Raw genomic sequence first — 24,521 nt, forward strand, 5'->3', positions numbered from 1 at the left:
CTCTCTCTTCTTAAGGTTGTCATCATTCCGCTAGGCTCCTAATTCTTAACTTACTCCTTAAGTGAAGACATTTTCAGATATTTTTCACTCTCCACGATTATTACTTTAACATAATTCAGCAAGGATACTAGCCTGGCCTGGTGAGATGTGGTCAGGAACACCTTCCAACACAGAGATATTGCTGCTTTCAATGTCCAGAATGCATAACACTGGGACACTCCTGTTGGTGAACCCTTCGCCCCAGTCTTCACGGAACACAAACTGGTCCCCCTGTCAAATGAGCAGATGACCCACAAAAAAAGAGAAGCAAATGATAAACACGAATGTTGTCCCATCGCTGAACAAACCACATCTTCGCATGCCACCAATACAGGATGTAGCTCATGAAGCAGGGTATAGAAAAAGAGGACAACCACTTAGCCCACCTAAATCTCTGCCCAGGAAACAGATTTGTTAGACAGATCTATGGAAAATAAATCAAGAACATGTGTAGACTTAATGGAAAAACTCACCATTAATGAATTATCATGTTGGATTTTTGTAGTGCCTTTATACTGGGCTCACTGTAGACTCTAGCTCATTATTTTATTTGTAGTTTTTAGTACAGAGCTCTTTTCTTTCTACAGTCTTCAATCACTGCCCCTCCACAAGTAGCCTGCAGTGAAGGGTTTGTCAATGCCCTTCTTGAGGTCGAATAGCCACCAAACTGTTTTCCAGTGAAAAATGAAAATAGACCTGCTCTCAAAGTAGAACCGACAGAGTCAGAGACACCCATAGGTCACACTGGGGCTCTATCTGGGTGATGGGGTGGGACGGGGACGCTTCGTCCAGGCACCAGTGAAGAAAGCCTGCATGCAGAAGACCCAGATGCAGCACAAACAAAGGGGCTGTGTGGAGACCCGAAGAGTGGGACTCCTCTTGAGCCACCCAAACACGCCCATATCCACTAAAGCTTAAATTCACCAAACATAAAAAAATGGGTGGTGTTCCTAGAACTCCATATTTATAGCCCTGTTTTTTATTACTACTCGTAGTAGTAATAGTAGTAGTAGCATGACATTCATAAAATACATTTAAAATGAAGGATTCCGTGGTGCAGGAGGGTGATTAAAGAATGGTATTGATTGACACCAAGTAAATGCTCAGCTGCGGGCAACATCGTTTTAATTCTATGACAAGATCAAAGGCCAGGGTTATACTCTGTCTTCTATTGCTTTATTTACAGCAGTTCATTTAAAGTGAGATTTAAAAAAAAATGGCTATTTCAATGAATAGCACCATAACAGACTTCAAAATGTCATAGCCGACACTGATAAGCATTAATAAAGTCCGTTAACGCTCCTCTCACTAACAAACCTTCCGCTTGCCATTGTACACTTGGATTCTTGTTTTTGGAAAAAGTTGGTGCAGTAGCCGTGTTTCGTTTTGGTAATACACGTGCAATGTTTATCATTGCTGATAATTGGTTCAGGGCAACCAAGCCTCATTATTTTTCTATCCTTAAGTTGAGACTTGAGGTTGTGCAGGCCTCTGCGATCTCCATGTTAATGTGATACGCACACATGGGTAGTACATCTTTGCTGTTTTTCCTTTGTTGGATTATCATAACCCACTATCAGTTTTGGAACAAGGTGCACTTATCATTTTCCTGGCCTTTCCTTTAAAAGAAATATATTCCTGAAGGGCATCTGCTGCTGGCATCTTTGTTTTGGATCATCCAAACTGGACCTTACATTGCTGGTTCTGCTTGAGGGAAAGTGGGCATATCCCATCTAAACTAGGAGCAGTTAACATTTATAGGTAGGTATTTAGCAGAGTGATTCAACGAAACCCAGAGATATTCCTAATCTATTTTTAAGATTGATGCTAGACAAGACACACAGTTGGAAGAGCCGTAGCTACTTTGTGTTTTGGGACAATGTCCCAAACATGCTCAACATTCTCATCCAGCATCAGGCTCAACAAGCCTTGGACGCTGCATTAAAGACTTTACAGGAGCTTGTGTTGGAGATACCCCAGAGAGGTCCTTCCACAGAAGCGTTATGATGATTTCAGCTCCTAGAACTGGAAGTGAATCAATGGAACCCCTTCCCTAAATTAAGGGCCTTGCCTGGACCTAACATTTATACCAGGACTAACTGCTAAACAGAACTGGTCCCTAATCAAGATTTTAGATCTAGCCCTGGCAGCCAATGACAATTTATTTATGGATTCAGACATATTGCTGGGTTTGGCCCATTGAGACATTTGCTTCATGGGAAATGCCAACTGCACTGTCTCTGTGGGAGAGGCTGTTCAAGCCTGATATATTTGGATCCCCACTGGGAGATTTAACCTGGAAGGAAGCAGGCCCAGTAGGGGATGGTCTTTTGTTAGGCAATCTATTTGTCAAAGTTTTGATAAGATTTGGAACTACTTTTTTGGTGCCAGATAAGGTGTGTTTCTTGGCACTAGAACCATTCCACGTCTTTCCATCTCGCTTGGCCAACAGGCGCCCAAGGACATTTTAAAGGCATCTCCAGGGGATCAAGACATTACTAACTCAGAATATCAGGTGATAATTCAACCCTCCTATGTAGGTAAAGCTTGGCAACAGGAAAGATGAGTTCCTTTCTACCTGGATCAATCTCACATTAGGCCCCCGAATGCTTCAAAGACTGCACAGCTTTCATTTGTGTTTTATTCAACCCCTGCTTAATCTACTTCCCTCAGCCTCACATTTCTCATGCCACATGTTTAGAGAAGATAGGCAAATAGGTGAGGGAGTTGTAGAAAAAGGTGCTATAGTCCCTGTTTCATCGCAGCATAGTTGGGTTATCAGTAACAGCTTTTTAGCACAGAAAAGGGACAAATGATTTAATTCCTTTGTGATAATCCCGAAAGAACAGAATACATTTCTATTGAAATGAGATTTCAGGATGGAGTAAGTACACCCCTGAGGGGTGTTCTGAGACAAAATGATTGGATGGTTTTAATGATTTTAAAAGATGATGTCTCACTGCCCAAATTATCACCACACATTGGTGATTCCTGCACTATGTTGTGGAACACACAGGAGTACATAATCGCAGTACTTTCCGTTGAGCCATCACTGATCCTTCGTTTTCCACCAAGTTAAAAAAAACCATGGTAGAATATCTCAGTGCTCTTGGAAGATTATATAATCATTTATTTTGATAACATGGTCATCATGTCACAAAACAGAAAAAGCCTTCTTCAGCACGTGGCTTTCAGGTTCGCTTAAAAAGCACTGGGATTACTCATCAACTGTCCCATTTCAGCTATTGATAATCACAGCTATTGATAATCACAAATTGCAAGATAATATTACAATTAGAAAGTGGTGAAGACAAAGAGTGCGCAAAGTGCCGCCAAAGGATCAACACGTTATTTACCCACCAGACCCTTAGTAAAGTGAGCCGATACAACCTCTGCGCCACGCACCACAACCTAGGCAATACACAGGGGTTGTGCTTACAACATGGATGAGTCTTGCCAAGCCGGATGAAGGGCTGTGAAGGTGGTCAGAACAGGAACATAGCAGCAGGCGACAATCAGAACGGTCTCTGATATCTTTGGAATAGTGAAACCCTGCTTTTCCAATGGAGGCAAAAACCGGGGACATCTTTACCTAAGTCATCAAGGATGATCCAGAGGCCTGCATGTCCCAAGGCCTTGCAGATGGTTCATACGAACAAGTTCAAGGTGTATGACCAAGGGAGTTGGAGAGAGCTCCACCCTCAATGTTAGCCACTCCCAGAAATTGATACAATGCTGCTGCTTTCTTGAAACCACCACCACAGTTCGATAACGCCAAAAAGCAAAATACTGGAGATAGATGGACTGCTTGTATAGAGACATTCATGCACTTGAAGAGACTAAAAACAAAAAGATTATCAAGTATCTCAAAAATCTTACAGGTGATGCTGTAAAAGAAATCATACAGAAAATGCTGCGAACTGATGAAGAAGTCACATATCGTCAGATTAAAGAAGGGTTGAAAATCAAGTTTATTCCAATGCCAAATTATGAACGATGCCTCTTCAGCCAAGAACGCCAGAAAGTTGGTGAAACCATTGATGAATTTGTGGAGAGACTCGACACACTCATCAGACATTGTAAGTTCAATTAGTTTAATGATAAAGAAGCTATGCATCTGAGAGTTACTGTCAGATGATTGTCAGATTTATTAAGAAGACGAATGCTGAGAGAAACTCTAAGGATCATATGTATCAACATTAGGAATAGTGATTACCTAATTGCAATTTTCAGGGAATTTCAATTAGGTAATCGCTATTTCTAATGCATGAAACTTCCATTTAGCGATTTCAAGGGGATCGCAAATCGACCTACCTCCTTAATACTAATGAGGTTAGTCTCAATTTGCAACCCCCAAGGAATCGCTAAAATCACGGGGATGGTGGCCTGCTAGGGTCAGCAGACCATCATATCCGTTATTTCTTTTCAATAATGCAATAATTTTTTTTAAATGCAGCCCATTTTCCTTAAAGGAAAACGGGTTGCGTTTAAAAGAAATAAAATGTGGGACCACTGCCTGCTCTTAAAAATTGGTTTCACAACCGTTCCCAAAGGGAACCTATTTGTGAATGGGTTACAATCAACTTGAAGTTGGTGGTAAAATGTGAATGTTTTGGGACCGCATTTATAGTCACAAAACAGTCATACGTAGTGCTGCAATTCAGTATTTGGAAGGGACGCCCTAAACATGCCCCTTCCAAATACCGAATCGCAAACCCAGTTTGCGATTTGGTAACAGGTTACCAAATCGCAAAATAGGGTTTGACACATAGGAAAAGCCTTTTTTTGCATTCACAAACAAGTAAATTCTGCAAATCGGCCTGTTTGCGAAAGGTACATGTGGCCCTTAGTCTGGAGCGAATGCTAATGGCTGTCAGAGCTGAAGAGCAAGCTGATAGACAAGCTTCCGACATGGTGGGCCAATGTGCCCAAAATGAATCCATCATCAGTGTGAAAAGTAAACCAAAAGCAAAAGACTGAAGGACACAAAGTGATGCCTACATATAAAAAGAAGTTGTGTTTTAGATGTGGATTTTCAGTTTCACATCAAGGTAAATGTCCCGCTTTTGGATAGATATGTAAAGTCTGCAGGAATGAGAGCCATTTTGTGATGGTTTGCAAAGCAAAGGAAAAAGTGTGTCACAACGCAAGACAAAATGGCCGCCAGAACTTTCCACAAGCAATGTTTGACGCACACCGACAATGCCAAGCGGCGACATCAGTTAAGACAAATCGACACCGAACAAAGTCGATCATCATTTAAATCATCGTCAAACAGATCTTCTGTATCAATATCTAGTGAGAGATAAGAAAATGATTGTGTCTCGGGACCCAGTAATTTGGATTCCAACTTGTGCATTAAGACTTTGGAGGGCGACCTAGTCTCTCATTCCTCCTTCTCCCCCTGTCTTATATCATGTCAATGTTTACCTCAGAAAAGCATACGGATGTTGGTTTGGTGCGCTTGTGAAGAAAAATGTCAGTATAAGAAAGATTGACATGCCAAACCACCAAAGTCATTCAAACATTGTCCAGATATTACACTGATAGCAAATGTTTTTTCGATATCTTTCATTATTGACAGTGGTTCATCGATAAACATTATGCCTGAGGAGAAATACAATGAATTATCTCCATTGCCACAATTTACGCCATTGAAAACCAAAGTGAATAAATGTGCAGCATTGACACCCCTTAAAAAGTCAAGATTCATTTGTAGCGACAATGAAACACAACAAATCAAAGGTGCAAGCACCCATCCATATGCTTCAAGGCACGGCGTCAAGTGCTTGTCTACTCAGTTTCAGCACAGCCGCTGATATGGGAGACTGATTTCAGTGAATTACAACATGAAAGCTCATCATGAAATAGTAAGTCAGTTCTCTTCATTATTTCATGGTTTGGGAAAGCTTAAGACTATAAAGGTAAAGTTGCATATTAATGAGGTTGCTCAAAGACATTTGTTGCTCAAAGACATTGACAAATTGCTTTTGATTTGTAAGAAGCTGTTGAGAAAGAACTTGAATTGTTACTTAAACATGATATTATTGAGCATTCCACTGGTCCATCGCCATGGGTTTCCCCTACGGTAGTAGGTCCTAAAAAGGACAGTGAAGGACCTGTACGCATATGCATTAACATGTGTCAGGCAATCAGGCAATTGAATGAGAACGACATCTAGGTCCACACATTAACACAATTAATTGGGGCCATAGTCTTCTCTCGCCTTGACTGAAATAAAGGCTATCATTACTAAGAACTTGAAGAAGATAGCAGGTACATTACAACCTTTTCTACACATGTCGGTCTGTTTCGATACAAAATACTAAGTATTGGTGTGTCATCTGCTGCAGAACTGTTTCAAGACATCATTTGACGTATCAAACAGCCTGTAATGAAAGCTTTGTATTACTGAGATGACATATTGGTTTTTAAAGCCACACAAAAAGAATTCGCTAGAGCTCTCACACAAGTATGTCATTTACTTGCTGAAACAGGTTTCACTTTGAATGCAGAAAAGTGTGAGCTTTAAAAGATAAAGTTAAAATTTTTTGGGCCATATCTTTTCTGATGGGGGTATGACACCAGGGCCCAGATGTAGGTAAAAAATATTGACCGATTCTTAATTACCGAATTTTACCGATTCGGTAATTAAGAATCGGTAAATATGAAGGGTGGACATGTAGGTCCATCCAGATGTGTATTTTACCGATTCGGTAAAAATCGGTATTTAACCAATCGGTAAATACCGACCGGTAATGCTCCATTCATTCCTATGGGCTTTGAAGCCCATAGGAATGAATGGGGCATTACCGGTCGGTATTTACCGAATCGGTAAATACCGATTTTGACAAGGGTGCAGGGGGTGTCACTTTGACACCCTCTAGCACCCCCAAAAAAGGGTCGGGGGCCATATGGCAGGCATACCTGCCCTAAGGGCAGGTCTGCCTGTCATATGGCACAGGTGTGCATGCACACATGTGCATGCACACCTGAATCGGTATTTCACCATCAAATTGAATTTGATGGTAAAATACCGATTTCTTAGGCCTTGTGGGACTCATAAGAGTCCCACCTACATATCAATTTTAACGAATCTGTAAAAATACCGGTCGGTAAATATACCGACCGGTATATTTACAGAATTGGTAAAATTACCGATCGGTAAATTTACCGAACGGTAAATTTACCGATTCTGCCCCCTACATCTCAAAATCCTTTTACCGGTCGGTAACGGCCGAATTCGGCCGTTACCGACCGGTAAAACCCTACCTACATCTGGCCCCAGATCCTGCTAAAGTACAAGCATTGTCAAATGTTGATCCGCCACAAGATGTATCTATGATGCGTTCATTTTGTGGCTTGACTAGTTACTGTTCCAGATACGTACAAGACTTTGCCTCCGTAAGTGCTCTGTTAAGAGACTTGACAAAAAAGAATGTTTAATTTCATTGTTCACATGAATGTGAGAAGGTTATAAGAAAATCAATCAAGCCACTGAGCATGCTACTGATATGGCATAATGCAATCCAAAGCTTCATACAGAGATTGTTTTTGAGGCTAACCCAGTCGGGTTGGGCGCCATCCTTGCACTACGCAGTGGACCTGCTAAATGCTTGAAGCCATATTGTGGAATATGTAAGTAGGAGTTTGTCCCAAACAGAACGTGCTTACTCACAACCTGAAAAAGAAAGCTTAACCATGGTATGGGCTTGTGAACAATCCCACGTATTCCTGCACGGGAAACTCTTTTTAAGCTTTACTTGCTGTATTTGGCAATCCGAAGGCCAAAATGCCTTCTCGCATTGAACGATGAGGACTACGGTTACAATAAAATAGCAATGCCATTATGCATCGTCCAGGGAAGGATCAGAACCCTGTTGGCTACTTTTACAGAGTGCCTACACAAGGTCACAGTACTCCATCCAAGACGGCTAAGGCCTATATCAACTTTTTTTATTTTTTTTATTTTCAAAACCTTTATTGACAAGTTCAAAACAGTCAGTATACAGTTTGCATCAGAGCAGATTGATATACACAGTGGCTTCCAAGTCCAATATCATATATATAAAGACATTCCCCAAATGCAAAAGACAAATTCCATATGATACTGTTGTGACAGCGTAAATGAACAGGATTATCCCCTCCCAAGAGGAGGAGTGTGCACCACTGCAGTGATGGTGGCAAGTGCAGTGAACAGGGGAGGCAGAGGGATAGAGGGAGGCAGTCACTGACCAGCACCGGCAGCCGCCGCAGGCGGGGTGCCGGCAGGGAGCACGGGAGAGGCAGCACAGCTCGAGGGAATTTGGGAATGGAGATATGTCACTAAAGGCCCCCATATGTCTCTTGGACGAGACCTCACCGGTAGTAAGTCCCAGAATTCCAATAGCAAGGTTTGGCATCTCGCGGCGTCTTCAAGCCGATGAGCGAATATAGGCGCCGGTCTGCGGCCCCAGCACATGGCCACCCTATGCCTAGCCAACACAAGCAGCATTGCGATCAAGCGGTGTGAAACATCCAGGCAGAATTTTATAAAGCCTAGCAGACACAGCGGAGGGTCAGGTTGCACCGTTGCAGAGGTAATCTCTGAGATAGCGGCGCATACTGCCTTCCAAAATTCCGACATCTTGGGGCATAGCCATGCTAGATGAGCAAAATCCGCAGCAGGGACAGCGCAGCGCATGTAACCATCGCTGGGTATGAGTCCTAGTATATGAAGCTGGACAGGAGTGCGGTATAGCCTATGTAGATACTTGAAATGAATGAGACGAAGCGGGTAGTTGGGTGACAGTTTCTTCTTCTGATTGCAGCAGTAGAGCCAGTAGGACTGGGCGAAGTCCATGCCCAGGTCCACGCCCAACGCCACGCTCGCCCGGTCAGTGGAGATGGAAGTGGACGACAACGTGAGGTCATATAATTTAGTGACTATTTTGTGTGGAGTAGGGGATGTGTATATGAAATCGGGGGGACGCAGCGCACAGTAACCGGGGAAGCAACTAGGACCCCTGAGCAGAGAGGCAGGGCGGCAGGAGAAGCAGCGCAAGGGACTCGCTGTCCCATGAAGCACCAGCGCAATCCAGCCCTGCCCCCTCCTACCAGGCACTTTAAATCCACCTCGCGTCTCCTGCTCTGCGGGAGACGCAGCGCACCGTAACCGGTGAAGCAACCAGGACCCTTGAGCAAAGAGGCAGGGCGGCGGGAGAAGCAGCGCGAGGGACTCTCTGTCACGTGAAGCACCAGCGCTATCCAGCCCCGCCCCCTCCTACCGGGCACTTTAAATCCACCTCGCGTCTCCCGCTCCGCGGGAGATGCAGCGCACAGCAATCAGGGAAACAACCAGGACCCCTGAGCAGAGAGGCAGGGCAGCGGGAGAAGCAGCGCGAGGGACTCGCTGTCCCGTGAAGCACCAGCACTATCCAGCCCCGCCCCCTCCTACCGTATATTCTCAGCATCCCCTTCCGCCCCGCGGGACGCGCGCGGGTGGCGCCGGGCTAAGCCCGGGCAAAGGGCAGGCCGTCTGTGGTCGTCCGGGGCTGGTCGAGGCTGGGCTGGGCCTTCCCTCTAAACTCCGACTGGAGGTGAGTGTTATCGCCATACAATGGGGAAACGTCCTATAATAACTGGTTCCAAACCCCCAACTGCGCCTACCATCGAAAGCATGCTTGAGGAGGCAGTGAACATGGTTACAACTGAGATTGAGCTAACCGAAAGAAGGCTCTCTATAAGTCTACCTGCGCCCATCCGCCATATATCAGGCGAAGTAGAACAGGCCAATACACTTATTCCTTTCCCACTGTCACCAGAAGTTATGATTACCCCCATTCAACGAGATATGTCATCCAAGGGTCCTGTGATCGACCCTGAAAACACTGAGGCTGACGCCGATATAATCGACATAGCATCTCAACCAGGGTCCAATACGGATATCAATGTCACCAGTGGGGATTTGTCCCGTGCTATATCGATAGAAGGGGGTAAGAGGAAGAGGGGAGCAACCAAACCTACTGCCTGTTAAAGGAAACAGCCGGCGCGCTCAAAAACTCAACCCACCCCGCAAAGTATGTGGAAACAAGGTCCAACTGCTAAAACCTCAGGGGTAACGGAGCTAACAGCAAATAATACTGTGGACTTGACAGCTGCAAATGGTAGTTATTCAGCCCATACACAAACTGACCATATGATTACGTGTATGCACAGCAGATCGGGGGACTCTCCTATTGACTCTATAATAGATTCTGTTTACGACCGATTGAAAGCACTAATTGACAAACAATTTAATGTTTTGTTTAAACGGTTGGACAGATTGGAAAGCATGGTCAAAATACCAGAAACAAATAGAAGTAATGTGGCAACTGCTGATAAAATAGTGGGGGGTAAAAATCAGATGGGAGCATCTGATCAGGTTACAACACAGTTGAGTGGTATGTGCTCAGCCCCTATTGCTAATGCCGTTTGTGGAAAAGGTTGTAATCCTAAGGAAAGCTGTCCCCCGAAATCTATTCTAACCTTGATGTCCATTCCAAATTCAGCTACAGCCGGTGGAGGTCTAAGCAGTAACAGTAATAGCCAGCCACAGAATTGGGTGTCAGAATCTTCTGCCTAACCTGTCTATGTGCCTACAGGAGGAAATACTGGCCCTAAAGATAATTTTATGGTGGCTAAAGATGTCCTTAACCTACCCCCAGAAGCCTGTTCTTATGTTATAATCCTTGCTGGCGTCCCCCCATTGAGGAGAGACCACTCAGAATCCTGGGACCAACTTAAAAACAAGAGCATAGATTGGTTAACAAAATATAAAGGCTTAGGGATAGAGTACACCAACGATATTTTAATGGTGCGACGTGTAGGCTGGGTGGGGTTTCCTGAAAAGAATATCCCAGGTGATTGTATAATCATAAATTTTAGACGCCCCCTTTTGGTGAAATGGCTATTGCAAATGCAAGTTAATTATAATACTGTCCCAACACATATACAATCTTTACCATTGGGCTTTTTCTACAAACCCCCATTAGGACCACACATACCATCGATGCCAATATGGACCACGCAGAATAGGCCCACTCGTCTTCCTAGGTCAGAGGGCCCTTGTAACATCGTTACGCCAACTCTGAACCTACAGAACCGGTTTGCTGTGCTGTCCAGTTTGGAGAGTCAAGAGTGACTAACGAATCACCAACTCCTTATTACATCTGAGCCAGCAGACCGAGTAACAACATGTACAGTTCCCAACAAACCTATAACTTTAGATTTGAATTTAAAAGTTGTAAGCTGGAACATAGCAGGTTTAGGGTCTAAGCTGAATTGTACAGAGTGGGTCGACTTGGTCAGCGCCTATGATATCCTGATGTTTCAGGAGACGTGGTGTACAAAAGAAATGTTCTTGGAACGGTTTGTGTGTCAAAATACTATCGTAGACAGACCAAAAATAGGCCGACCGTGTGGGGGGGTTATCTACGTGGTTGAAAATATCGGCCAAAAGCAGTATAAAAAATGTAACGACAAATAATGCTAACTTCCAAGCTACTATTTATACACGGGGGCGTCGATTTCTTTAATAAACTTTTATAACAATGATTTTATTTCACTTCCAAATAGTAATTTTATTAATTTGTTTGAATTCATTGATGGGCTGAGCGACGTACAGAGGTATGGCAAAATAGATGGTATACTCCTAGCTGGGGATTTTAATGCACGTATGCCTAGGGACACTGAAAATATCTCCATCACCCCAGTTGGTGTGACCCCATGCAGAAGAGGGGAGGAACTCTGTAATTTCGTGCTACCTCGGAATATGATTAATGTTATGGAAAAAGCTGGCGTTCACCCAACTGCGGGGCCGCTGCCTACCTATAGAGGTCGCAGATGCTCATCAATTATAGATTACGTTTTTATATCATCCTCATTAGAAATTTTTTGGGAAAAGGCTGAGGTTTTATGTACTAGTCAAGGTGACCATAATCCTATTTTAACTATTATTAAACTTTGTTCCAAATCTATTACCCAAAGAGAAATCAGGGCCAAAAACCTCGTGGTACCCACGGATAAGCTTAGGCTGATATGGAAGGGGATAGACAATAAAGCCCTACTAGAACGTACGATAAGGACATATCCCACACTAGTAGACATATGTTTGTCAAGTAGCTCCGCAGGTGGGGATATTATTGAGGGGTTTATGGGCCTCTGCATTGGTATTAAGCGGATAATTTCTAAACCAATTACCAACACAAGTAAGATCCCTAGGTGGTTTGATAGTTCTTGTTCCCGGGCCAATAGAGACCTGCGTGAAGCATTAGCGGCTACACCCAGGGATGTATCTCTAGTAAGATCTTTAAGAGCTTGTTACAAGACAGCCACTAAAACACGATCTGATGAGTTACTTATAACATGTTGGGATAATCTAGTTAAGGCTGCCTCCCTAAAGGATACAAATGGATTCTGGAGGGAAGTTAAAAACATGAGGTCTATGGATACAAACATTACCCCAATAAGTTGTAATATTTCTAGCGAGCTATGGGAGAAGCATTTTGCTGGAATTTATACTGCCTCCCCAATAACAACCAGTAATATTATCTATAATCAAGTCCCAAATGTCACTATAACTATATCCGAGGTTCAAGAGGCTTTACATCAAAGTTTAGGGAACAAAGTGCCAGGTCAGGATGGGTTATCCATTGATCTTATTAAACAGGAACCGGACCTCTGGGCCCCCCTTTTATGCAATGTTTTTAATAATCTGACAAACGCAACCATCCTGAGCACTTGGTCAACCAGCATCATCGTGCCCATTTTTAAAAAAGGGGACCGATCGAACCCCAGCTGCTACCGTCCCATTTCTCTGATCGATAACACCTTGAAGATCCTGGGAAGGGTAGTTTTTAACAGAATCAGGCTTTGGGCGGAAGATAATTTCATTTTAAACTGTTGTCAGCTGGGCTTCAGAAGCAATGTTGGAACTGTTGAACAGTGCTTAAATTTGAATCTTATTTTGGGGAAATACACGGTTGCAAAAAACGCTCCTTTTTATTTAGGTTTTATGGATTTATCCTCAGCATTTGATTTTGTTAACAGATCACGTTTATGGGAAAGTCTTTTAAATTATGGGTTGGATGAGACACTGGTTTGATTTTTGGCTTTTTTGCATAGGGATTTGAAGGCACGGGTGAGGATAAGTGATGACGGGGAAGTTTCTGGGGACATCGTTATTGGCCGTGGGGTCAGACAAGGTTGTGTTCTGGCCCCCCTGCTTTTTATTCTTTATATTAACGAACTACACAATTCCCTGTCAAAAACGTCTAAGGATGTCCCCAAGATTAATGGTAAATTACTGCCCGTGCTTTTATACGCAGATGATGCGGTCCTTATGGGACGCACGCCAAATGCACTCCACACTTTAGTCAAGGGATTTGTGTCTTTTATGGCGGATCTTGATCTATGTACAAATTAAAAAAATCTTTTATTATGAGTTGTGGTCCTAAAAAACACTGTATTAAATCCATTTCAGTTGACATGCACCAGCACTTTTCCCTATCTGGGTCTAGTTTTCTCATAATCTGGCTCATGGAAAGCCCATACGGCCCTTGGTAGAAGCACACTTAATAAAGCAATAACTTCTATAATCAGCTTTTGGCAACCGAGACATTCTGAGGTGGTGGTACAGTTGATTCAGATATATAAATCGCAATGTGTACCGACTGCCACCTACGGGGCCGAAGTCGGGGGGCACGCAAACTGTAGTGGGATTCAAACCAAAGAGAACAGGTTCTGTAGGAAAATCCTTGGTGCGTTTATATCATCTTCTAGTTATATTACCCACAAGGAATTGAACATACAATATGTGGAGGATTTCATTAGGTCACGCCCAGCTATATTCTGGGTGAAATTATGGCAAAATCTAGCGGCAATTTTGACCAGAGATATAATTATTGACTGCCTTAAGTGTGACAGAGGCGGCGGTATACCCTGGCTAGCTGCAGTAAAAAACAGTTTAGCCAGTGTAGACATGGAGAACATTTTTAATCATCCACTAGAAGCGGAAGGAATACATATAAAATCAGTTAGGGGGGCACTTTACGATCTGTATCGTAAAGAAAGACAAGATACTGAGCACCAAAAACCAACTGTTGCCAGATACTTGCCCCTCCTGGATACACCTAGTACCCAACATATCATGCCACAATTATACCTTAGAAAGAATATGGGGAGATGGAAAAAGAGTCTACTGTATCGTCTCAGGGACGGAAGCAATAAATATTCTCTTTGCTTCCCAATAGGTTTTAATAAAAATCTAGAGCAACTGATTTGTCCTTGTGGATATGGTAGTAAACAAACCCTGTTGCATTTTATATTCTTTTGTAATTTTTATGTAACATACACCAAATGGTAACTCTCCCCATATTTCAAAGGTCGGGCTATAACGGACTTTAGATTGGCATACCTTGAAATACTAAAACTAGGAAACGACGATCTGATTTTTAGAGTAAGCTCATTCCTCCAAAGTGCAGTACGCTCCCGCGCATCAATGAATGAACCCTAACATGGTATGCCCTTACTATATGTTTTTATATATTTTTATCTTAGCGAAGGGCGACCAACTGTACATTGATGCTGTGGATTTGTTTGGAATATATTTTGGATATTGAAGATCTATGTATTTTCTATGTAAATTACTGTTGATGTGGCGCAGATCTATCTAAACTTATTTGTATTATGAAGTCCGTACGTAATCTAATACACTTCATTCTTATTTTTTGGCTGATTGCACAAATCCTTCCAGATTTATATTTATTACTACCACGGTCTCATTGGAGCTAACTTTGTTTCATTGAACATTCTTTTGTATCTCTAATGTAAATTATTGCTGATGTTGCACAGATCCATTTGCACTATGAAGCCTTATCCCTACCTAAATGCACTTTATCATTATCATTATCTTTTGGCCGATATGCACAAACTGTTTTAGACCTACATTTGTATACATTTTGCACAAATCCCATTTATGCTGCTAATGTTTATATTCTCGTAATGTGTACTTGTACTGGATGGTATTGCATATTTATATGTTTTTAAATATTTTATTGTATCCGTTCGGGGGTGACGAATTGTACTTTTATGGATATTTTCATCCGAATAAAGATTATTCATTCATTCATTCATATATGAAATCGAGGGCGGAGGGAACGTAGGATGTAACTCCCGTCATATAGCTCATAAGTGATAAAACAAGAGTGTGTCCAGCGGACCAGAGGAGGCGGGAAGAGAATAGAATATATTGTCGTGATATAAGTCTGCCAATGTCGACAGGCCCAGACGTGATGCATGTTTGGACATGCTGGAAGGCTGGAGTGGGGAAAATCAGGATGACCCACAATCGGCATGGCATTTGCCGACAGCATCGGGAGATTAGAGATTCGGCGCAGACCGGACCAGGCCCACCACAATATGTCAACAGTGTCCACCTCCGCCCGCGGGCGACATGCCGGGACAAATAGGGCCGTGGTCAGTGGCCGGGGGGTTGCAATATCAGTCTCCACAGCCACGTCTGGTTGATAAGGGGAGGGATGAATCCAAAAATGCAGAAAGCTGGCCTGAGCGGATAAGGCGTAAAGCTTGAAATTAGGAGCACCCTTGCCCCCTACCGACATAGGGAGAGTGAGAATGTCATACGCGATTCGGCCAGAGACAATGGAAGCCGACTCCAATTCAGAATTTTGGATTCTAGCCAATCAACAGCGTGCCCGAAGTTGGATCTCCAGAGGTCATCCAGGTCCTCAGCCAGATACCCAGGTAGCAGGTGGGGCCTACGGCCCATATAAAGGGAAAGTCTGGCGTAAATGGTCTGGTGGCCCTCGTCACCAGCCGGCTGGACTACGGCAACTCCCTCTACGCCGGCACCACCGCCAAACTCCAGAAGAGACTCCAGCGGATCCAGAACACCTCAGCACGACTCATCCTGGACATCCCCCGCCGCAGCCACATCTCCGGACACCTGAGAGACCTGCACTGGCTCCCGGTCAACAAGAGAATCACCTTCCGGCTCCTCACCCACGCACACAAAGCCCTACACAACCAAGGACCAGGATACCTCAACAGCCGCCTCAACTTCTACGCTCCCACGCGCCAGCTTCGATCGACCAGCCACGCCCTCGCCGCCGTCCCCCGCATCCGAAGAGCCACCACAGGAGGAAGGGCCTTCTCCTACCTGGCCGCCAAGACTTGGAACTCCCTCCCGACCCACCTCCGCCTGACCCAGGACCACCTCGCCTTCAGGAAGCAGCTCAAGACCTGGCTGTTCGAGCAGTAGCGGACCCCCCCCCCCCCCAGCGCCTTGAGACCCTCCGGGTGAGTAGTGCGCTATACAAATGTTCTGATTGATTGATTGATTGATCCGTAAGGGGGAATAACACAGACTTACTCCAACTCACCTGTATGCCAGACAGTCCACCAAAGCGTATTATCTCACATACAAGAGAGCTAAGATTGTCTTGGGGGTGGCGATCATACAAAGTAATGTCATCCGCATACATAGAGACCAGAAGGGAGCTGGCCGAGAAATGTATAGCCCTCTGAGTGTGATGCTGCCGGAGTCTAGCCACAGGGGGCTCCATCGCGATAGTGAAGAGCATAGGTGACAGAGGACATCCCTGCCTAGTGCAGCGTTTAATACAGATGGGCTCCGATATTTGCCCATTGATTCGGAGATGAGCCGAAGGGCGGGTGTATAGAAGAGATATCTTACGTATACACATAGTGCCACAGCCAATGCGAGGTAGGAAAAAAAATAGAAAGGGCCATTCTAGCATGCCGAATGCCTTAGTGGCATCTAGAATAGCGGCCACTGCGGGTAGGCTTGGGTTGGTCTGGTGAAGAACTGAAAAAATGGTCCGGAGGTTGTGCGAGGAGGCCCAGCTAGGAATAAAACCAGACTGGTCAGGGAGGGCAATGAGGGGCAGGAGTAGGAGAAGGCGAGAGGCAATTAATTTAGCGAAGATTTTATTGTCAATGTTAATAAGAGAGAGGGGGCGATAGGAATCGCGACAGTCGGCTGGCTTACCGGGCTTGAGTAACAGCGTAATCATTGACTCACAGAGGGACTGAGGAAAGAGGCCATTATCAACAGAGTCATTGTACATAGCAGCCAAATGTGGTTCTAAAAGCGAAGCATAAGTTTTGTAAAAAGAGGCTGGAAGGCCATCCAGGCCGGGGCCTTGTCACCAGGCAGACTGCTGATGGCAGCGAGTATCTCTTCCCTAGTAAAAGGTTCATCTAGGAATTTCGAAGATAATCCTCCAGCCATACCAATGCGCGAGGGGGGGGTGCCAGCAGTATAGAGCTGCGAATAAAAATCCATGAAAAGGGGCTTAATTTCTTCAGGAGAGGTGGTTCTAGCGGGCCTCCATCGATGAAAGCCGTAATATACGACACTGCACGTGGAGGGCGTAGGAGGTTGGCTAAGGTCTTTCCAGGCCGATCATCCTCACAGAAGTGACGAGCTTGGGCCTCTCTGCCCAAAAAGGAAAGTTCTCTCTCTCAGCCTCTTCGGAAAATTCAGTGTGCTTCCGTCTTAAAAGTGCAAGGGTCTCGGGACTGGGGGTGCAGGCTGGGCAGCATCCAGACCCTGATATCAGTTTCCAACTTTGCCAGAGTGGTACGGATAGAACGGAGGACACCGCCCTGTTTAGAAATGCACTTGCCTCGTATTACTGTTTTGAAGCCTTCCCAGAGAAAGGAGAGAGATTCTACGGAGCCCACATTTAGATCAAAATAATTGGTGATTGCTGTTTGGATCTCGTCGCAAAAGACTGTGTCACGGAGCGCGTACGGAGGGAGCCGCCATGTGATTGCTCGCTGGGGGGAGGAAGGGAGACAAAGGCTGATTTGAACCGGTGCATGATCCAAAAAGGTACGCGCCATATGGGTTGCAGTTGTAAGCCAGGTGAGGACATCCGGGGAGGTAAGCCAAAAATCAATGCGTGACCAGCAGCCCAGAGCCCTGGTGACGCAAGTGCCTTCACGGGCATCAGAATTACAAAAAGGGGGTGGTGATGGACAGAGTATCTGAGTTAATCAGAACACTCCTACCCAGTCAACAGATCAGGGCTTGATCCATCACCGTTTTTTAGCTCACTGCACCATCCCAATTCAGAACCTGGCTATATGCAAATTAGTCTGTCCCTGGCCCAGTGCATCATGGGAACAGGGCAGACCAAACTACCAAGCCAATTCTTCACTGGAAAGGAAACAAGCTTCCGGGGACCGGTTTCTGGCATTACAGCCGTCTTCGGCCCGGCTTGCTTGAATCCTGATGGTGCAATGAGCAAGGGACTCATGTATGAGCATACCCTTCCACACTCATGGTGGCCAAAATAATTACAAAAAGGGGGTGGTGATGGACAGAGTATCTGATTAATCAGAACACTCCTACCCAGTCAACAGATCAGGGCTTGATCCATCACCGTTTTTTAGCTCACTGCACCATCCCAGTTCAGAACCTGGCTATATGCAAATTAGTCTGTCCCTGGCCCAGTGCATCATGGGAACAGGGCAGACCAAACTACCAAGCCAATTCTTCACTGGAAAGGAAACAAGCTTCCGGGGACCGGTTTCTGGCATTACAGCCGTCTTCGGCCCGGCTTGCTTGAATCCTGATGGTGCAATGAGCAAGGGACTCATGTCTGAGCATACCCTTCCACACTCATGGTGGCCAAAATAATTACAAAAAGGGGGTGGTGATGGACAGAGTATCTGAGTTAATCAGAACACTCCTACCCAGTCAACAGATCAGGGCTTGATCCATCACCGTTTTTAGCTCACTGCACCATCCCAGTTCAGAACCTGGCTATATGCAAATTAGTCTGTCCCTGGCCCAGTGCATCATGGGAACAGGGCAGACCAAACTACCAAGCCAATTCTTCACTGGAAAGGAAACAAGCTTCCGGGGACCGGTTTCTGGCATTACAGCCGTCTTCGGCCCGGCTTGCTTGAATCCTGATGGTGCAATGAGCAAGGGACTCATGTCTGAGCATACCCTTCCACACTCATGGTGGCCAAAATAATTACAAAAAGGGGGTGGTGATGGACAGAGTATCTGAGTTAATCAGAACACTCCTACCCAGTCAACAGATCAGGGCTTGATCCATCACAGTTTTTTAGCTCACTGCACCATCCCAGTTCAGAACCTGGCTATATGCAAATTAGTCTGTCCCTGGCCCAGTGCATCATGGGAACAGGGCAGACCAAACTACCAAGCCAATTCTTCACTGGAAAGGAAACAAGCTTCCGGGGACCGGTTTCTGGCATTACAGCCGTCTTCGGCCCGGCTTGCTTGAATCCTGATGGTGCAATGAGCAAGGGACTCATGTCTGAGCATACCCTTCCACACTCATGGTGGCCAAAATAATTACAAAAAGGGGGGTGGTGATGGACAGAGTATCTGAGTTAATCAGAACACTCCTACCCAGTCAACAGATCAGGGCTTGATTCATCACCGTTTTTTATCTCACTGCACCATCCCAGTTCAGAACCTGGCTATATGCAAATTAGTCTGTCCCTGGCCCAGTGCATCATGGGAACAGGGCAGACCAAACTACCAAGCCAATTCTTCACTGGAAAGGAAACAAGGTTCCGGGGACCGGTTTCTGGCATTACAGCCGTCTTCGGCCCGGCTTGCTTGAATCCTGATGGTGCAATGAGCAAGGGACTCATGGTGGCCAAAATAATTACAAAAAGGAGGGTGGTGATGGACAGAGTATCTGAGTTAATCAGAACACTCCTACCCAGTCAACAGATCAGGGCTTGATCCATCACCGTTTTTTAGCTCACTGCACCATCCCAGTTCAGAACCTGGCTATATGCAAATTAGTATGTCCCTGGCCCAGTGCATCATGGGAACAGGGCAGACCAAACTACCAAGCCAATTCTTCACTGGAAAGGAAACAAGCTTCCGGGGACCGGTTTCTGGCATTACAGCCGTCTTCGGCCCGGCTTGCTTGAATCCTGATGGTGCAATGAGCAAGGGACTCATGTCTGAGCATACCCTTCCACACTCATGGTGGCCAAAATAATTACAAAAAGGGGGTGGTGATGGACAGAGTATCTGAGTTAATCAGAACACTCCTACCCAGTCAACAGATCAGGGCTTGATCCATCACCGTTTTTTAGCTCACTGCACCATCCCAGTTCAGAACCTGGCTATATGCAAATTAGTCTGTCCCTGGCCCAGTGCATCATGGGAACAGGGCAGACCAAACTACCAAGCCAATTCTTCACTGGAAAGGAAACAAGCTTCCGGGGACCGGTTTCTGGCATTACAGCCGTCTTCGGCCCGGCTTGCTTGAATCCTGATGGTGCAATGAGCAAGGGACTCATGTCTGAGCATACCCTTCCACACTCATGGTGGCAAAAATAATTACAAAAAGGGGGTGGTGATGGACAGAGTATCTGAGTTAATCAGAACACTCCTACCCAGTCAACAGATCAGGGCTTGATCCATCACCGTTTTTTAGCTCACTGCACCATCCCAGTTCAGAACCTGGCTATATGCAAATTAGTCTGTCCCTGGCCCAGTGCATCATGGGAACAGGGCAGACCAAACTACCAAGCCAATTCTTCACTGGAAAGGAAACAAGCTTCCGGGGACCGGTTTCTGGCATTACAGCCGTCTTCGGCCCGGCTTGCTTGAATCCTGATGGTGCAATGAGCAAGGGACTCATGTCTGAGCATACCCTTCCACACTCATGGTGGCCAAAATAATTACAAAAAGGGGGTGGTGATGGACAGAGTATCTGAGTTAATCAGAACACTCCTACCCAGTCAACAGATCAGGGCTTGATCCATCACCGTTTTTTAGCTCACTGCACCATCCCAGTTCAGAACCTGGCTATATGCAAATTAGTCTGTCCCTGGCCCAGTGCATCATTGGAACAGGGCAGACCAAACTACCAAGCCAATTCTTCACTGGAAAGGAAACAAGCTTCCGGGGACCGGTTTCTGGCATTACAGCCGTCTTCGGCCCGGCTTGCTTGAATCCTGATGGTGCAATGAGCAAGGGACTCATGTCTGAGCATACCCTTCCACACTCATAGTGGCCAAAATAATTACAAAAAGGGGGTGGTGATGGACAGAGTATCTGAGTTAATCAGAACACTCCTACCCAGTCAACAGATCAGGGCTTGATCCATCACCGTTTTTTAGCTCACTGCACCATCCCAGTTCAGAACCTGGCTATATGCAAATTAGTCTGTCCCTGGCCCAGTGCATCATGGGAACAGGGCAGACCAAACTACCACGCCAATTCTTCACTGGAAAGGAAACAAGCTTCCGGGGACCGGTTTCTGGCATTACAGCCGTCTTCGGCCCGGCTTGCTTGAATCCTGATGGTGCAATGAGCAAGGGACTCATGTCTGAGCATACCCTTCCACACTTATGGTGGCCAAAATAATTACAAAAAGGGGGTGGTGATGGACAGAGTATCTGAGTTAATCAGAACACTCCTACCCAGTCAACAGATCAGGGCTTGATCCATCACCGTTTTTTAGCTCACTGCACCATCCCAGTTCAGAACCTGGCTATATGCAAATTAGTCTGTCCCTGGCCCAGTGCATCATGGGAACAGGGCAGACCAAACTACCAAGCCAATTCTTCACTGAAAAGGAAACAAGCTTCCGGGGACCGGTTTCTGGCATTACAGCCGTCTTCGGCCCGGCTTGCTTGAATCCTGATGGTGCAATGAGCAAGGGACTCATGTCTGAGCATACCCTTCCACACTCATGGTGGCCAAAATAATTACAAAAAGGGGGTGGTGATGGACAGAGTATCTGAGTTAATCAGAACACTCCTACCCAGTCAACAGATCAGGGCTTGATCCATCACCGTTTTTTAGCTCACTGCACCATCCCAGTTCAGAACCTGGCTATATGCAAATTAGTCTGTCCCTGGCCCAGTGCATCATGGGAACAGGGCAGACCAAACTACCAAGCCAATTCTTCACTGGAAAGGAAACAAGCTTCCGGGGACCGGTTTCTGGCATTACAGCCGTCTTCGGCCCGGCTTGCTTGAATCCTGATGGTGCAATGAGCAAGGGACTCATGTCTGAGTATACCCTTCCACACTCATGGTGGCCAAAATAATTACAAAAAGGGGGTGGTGATGGACAGAGTATCTGAGTTAATCAGAACACTCCTACCCAGTCAACAGATCAGGGCTTGATCCATCACCGTTTTTTAGCTCACTGCACCATCCCAGTTCAGAACCTGGCTATATGCAAATTAGTCTGTCCCTGGCCCAGTGCATCATGGGAACAGGGCAGACCAAACTACCAAGCCAATTCTTCACTGGAAAGGAAACAAGCTTCCGGGGACCGGTTTCTGGCATTACAGCCGTCTTCGGCCCGGCTTGCTTGAATCCTGATGATGCAATGAGCAAGGGACTCATGTCTGAGCATACCCTTCCACACTCATGGTGGCCAAACTAATTACAAAAAGGGGGTGGTGATGGACAGAGTATCTGAGTTAATCAGAACACTCCTACCCAGTCAACAGATCAGGGCTTGATCCATCACCGATTTTTAGCTCACTGCACCATCCCAGTTCAGAACCTGGCTATATGCAAATTAGTCTGTCCCTGGCCCAGTGCATCATGGGAACAGGGCAGACCAAACTACCAAGCCAATTCTTCACTGGAAAGGAAACAAGCTTCCGGGGACCGGTTTCTGGCATTACAGCCGTCTTCGGCCCGGCTTGCTTGAATCCTGATGGTGCAATGAGCAAGGGACTCATGTCTGAGCATACCCTTCCACACTCATGGTGGCCAAAATAATTACAAAAAGGGGGTGGTGATGGACAGAGTATCTGAGTTAATCAGAACACTCCTACCCAGTCAACAGATCAGGGCTTGATCCATCACCGATTTTTAGCTCACTGCACCATCCCAGTTCAGAACCTGGCTATATGCAAATTAGTCTGTCCCTGGCCCAGTGCATCATGGGAACAGGGCAGACCAAACTACCAAGCCAATTCTTCACTGGAAAGGAAACAAGCTTCCGGGGACCGGTTTCTGGCATTACAGCCGTCTTCGGCCCGGCTTGCTTGAATCCTGATGGTGCAATGAGCAAGGGACTCATGTCTGAGCATACCCATCCACACTCATGGTGGCCAAAATAATTACAAAAAGGGGGTGGTGATGGACAGAGTATCTGAGTTAATCAGAACACTCCTACCCAGTCAACAGATCAGGGCTTGATCCATCACCGTTTTTTAGCTCACTGCACCATCCCAGTTCAGAACCTGGCTTTATGCAAATTAGTCTGTCCCTGGCCCAGTGCATCATGGGAACAGGGCAGACCAAACTACCAAGCCAATTCTTCACTGGAAAGGAAACAAGCTTCCGGGGACCGGTTTCTGGCATTACAGCCGTCTTCGGCCCGGCTTGCTTGAATCCTGATGGTGCAATGAGCAAGGGACTCATGTCTGAGCATACCCTTCCACACTCATGGTGGCCAAAATAATTACAAAAAGGGAGTGGTGATGGACAGAGTATCTGAGTTAATCAGAACACTCCTACCCAGTCAACAGATCAGGGCTTGATCCATCACCGTTTTTTAGCTCACTGCACCATCCCAGTTCAGAACCTGGCTATATGCAAATTAGTCTGTCCCTGGCCCAGTGCACCATGGGAACAGGGCAGACCAAACTACCAAGCCAATTCTTCACTGGAAAGGAAACAAGCTTCCGGGGACCGGTTTCTGGCATTACAGCCGTCTTCGGCCCGGCTTGCTTGAATCCTGATGGTGCAATGAGCAAGGGACTCATGTCTGAGCATACCCTTCCACACTCATGGTGGCCAAAATAATTACAAAAAGGGGGTGGTGATGGACAGAGTATCTGAGTTAATCAGAACACTCCTACCCAGTCAACAGATCAGGGCTTGATCCATCACCGTTTTTTAGCTCACTGCACCATCCCAGTTCAGAACCTGGCTATATGCAAATTAGTCTGTCCCTGGCCCAGTGCATCATGGGAACAGGGCAGACCAAACTACCAATCCAATTCTTCACTGGAAAGGAAACAAGCTTCCGGGGACCAGTTTCTGGCATTACAGCCGTCTTCGGCCATCAACTGTGTTTTTTGCAATTTTCACCACGAGTGGGCTGGGTATGCTCAGATGTGAGTCCCAGGCTCTCCACACCACTGGAGTCAAGCTATCCAGGCTGAATGAAGGCTGATAGCCAGAAACCGGTCCTTGGATGCTTGATTCCGGTCTGGGAAAGACATGGCTTGGTAGTTCGGACTGGACTGTTCCCATGAGGCACAGGGTCAGAGCTGCTTTGCATATAGCCAGTGTCTAACCCAGGGTGGTGTGGAGTGCAAAAAACGATGGATTTAGGCCCATTTCCTTGTACTGGGGCAAATGTATGACATTGTTCTACATTCTGTCCATCAACTGTGTTTTTTGCAATTTTCACCCGAGTGGGCTGGGTATGCTCAGAT

At 45.7% G+C, this 24,521-nt stretch overlaps 1 protein-coding gene across 1 annotated transcript in view; it reads right to left on the minus strand.

Annotated features, from left to right (window-relative positions):
• LOC144783326 (acylamino-acid-releasing enzyme-like) overlaps positions 1-24,521 on the minus strand; it is a 352,393-nt gene that overhangs the window by 184,416 nt on the left and 143,456 nt on the right. Inside the window, exon 7 of the mRNA XM_078662358.1 lies at positions 133-270. Coding sequence (XP_078518484.1) covers positions 133-270 — 138 coding nt within the window. The remainder of the gene's footprint in view (positions 1-132; positions 271-24,521) is intronic.

The sequence above is a fragment of the Lissotriton helveticus genome, chromosome 9, assembly GCF_964261635.1.
Source record: "Lissotriton helveticus chromosome 9, aLisHel1.1, whole genome shotgun sequence".
NCBI lineage: Eukaryota > Metazoa > Chordata > Amphibia > Caudata > Salamandridae > Lissotriton > Lissotriton helveticus.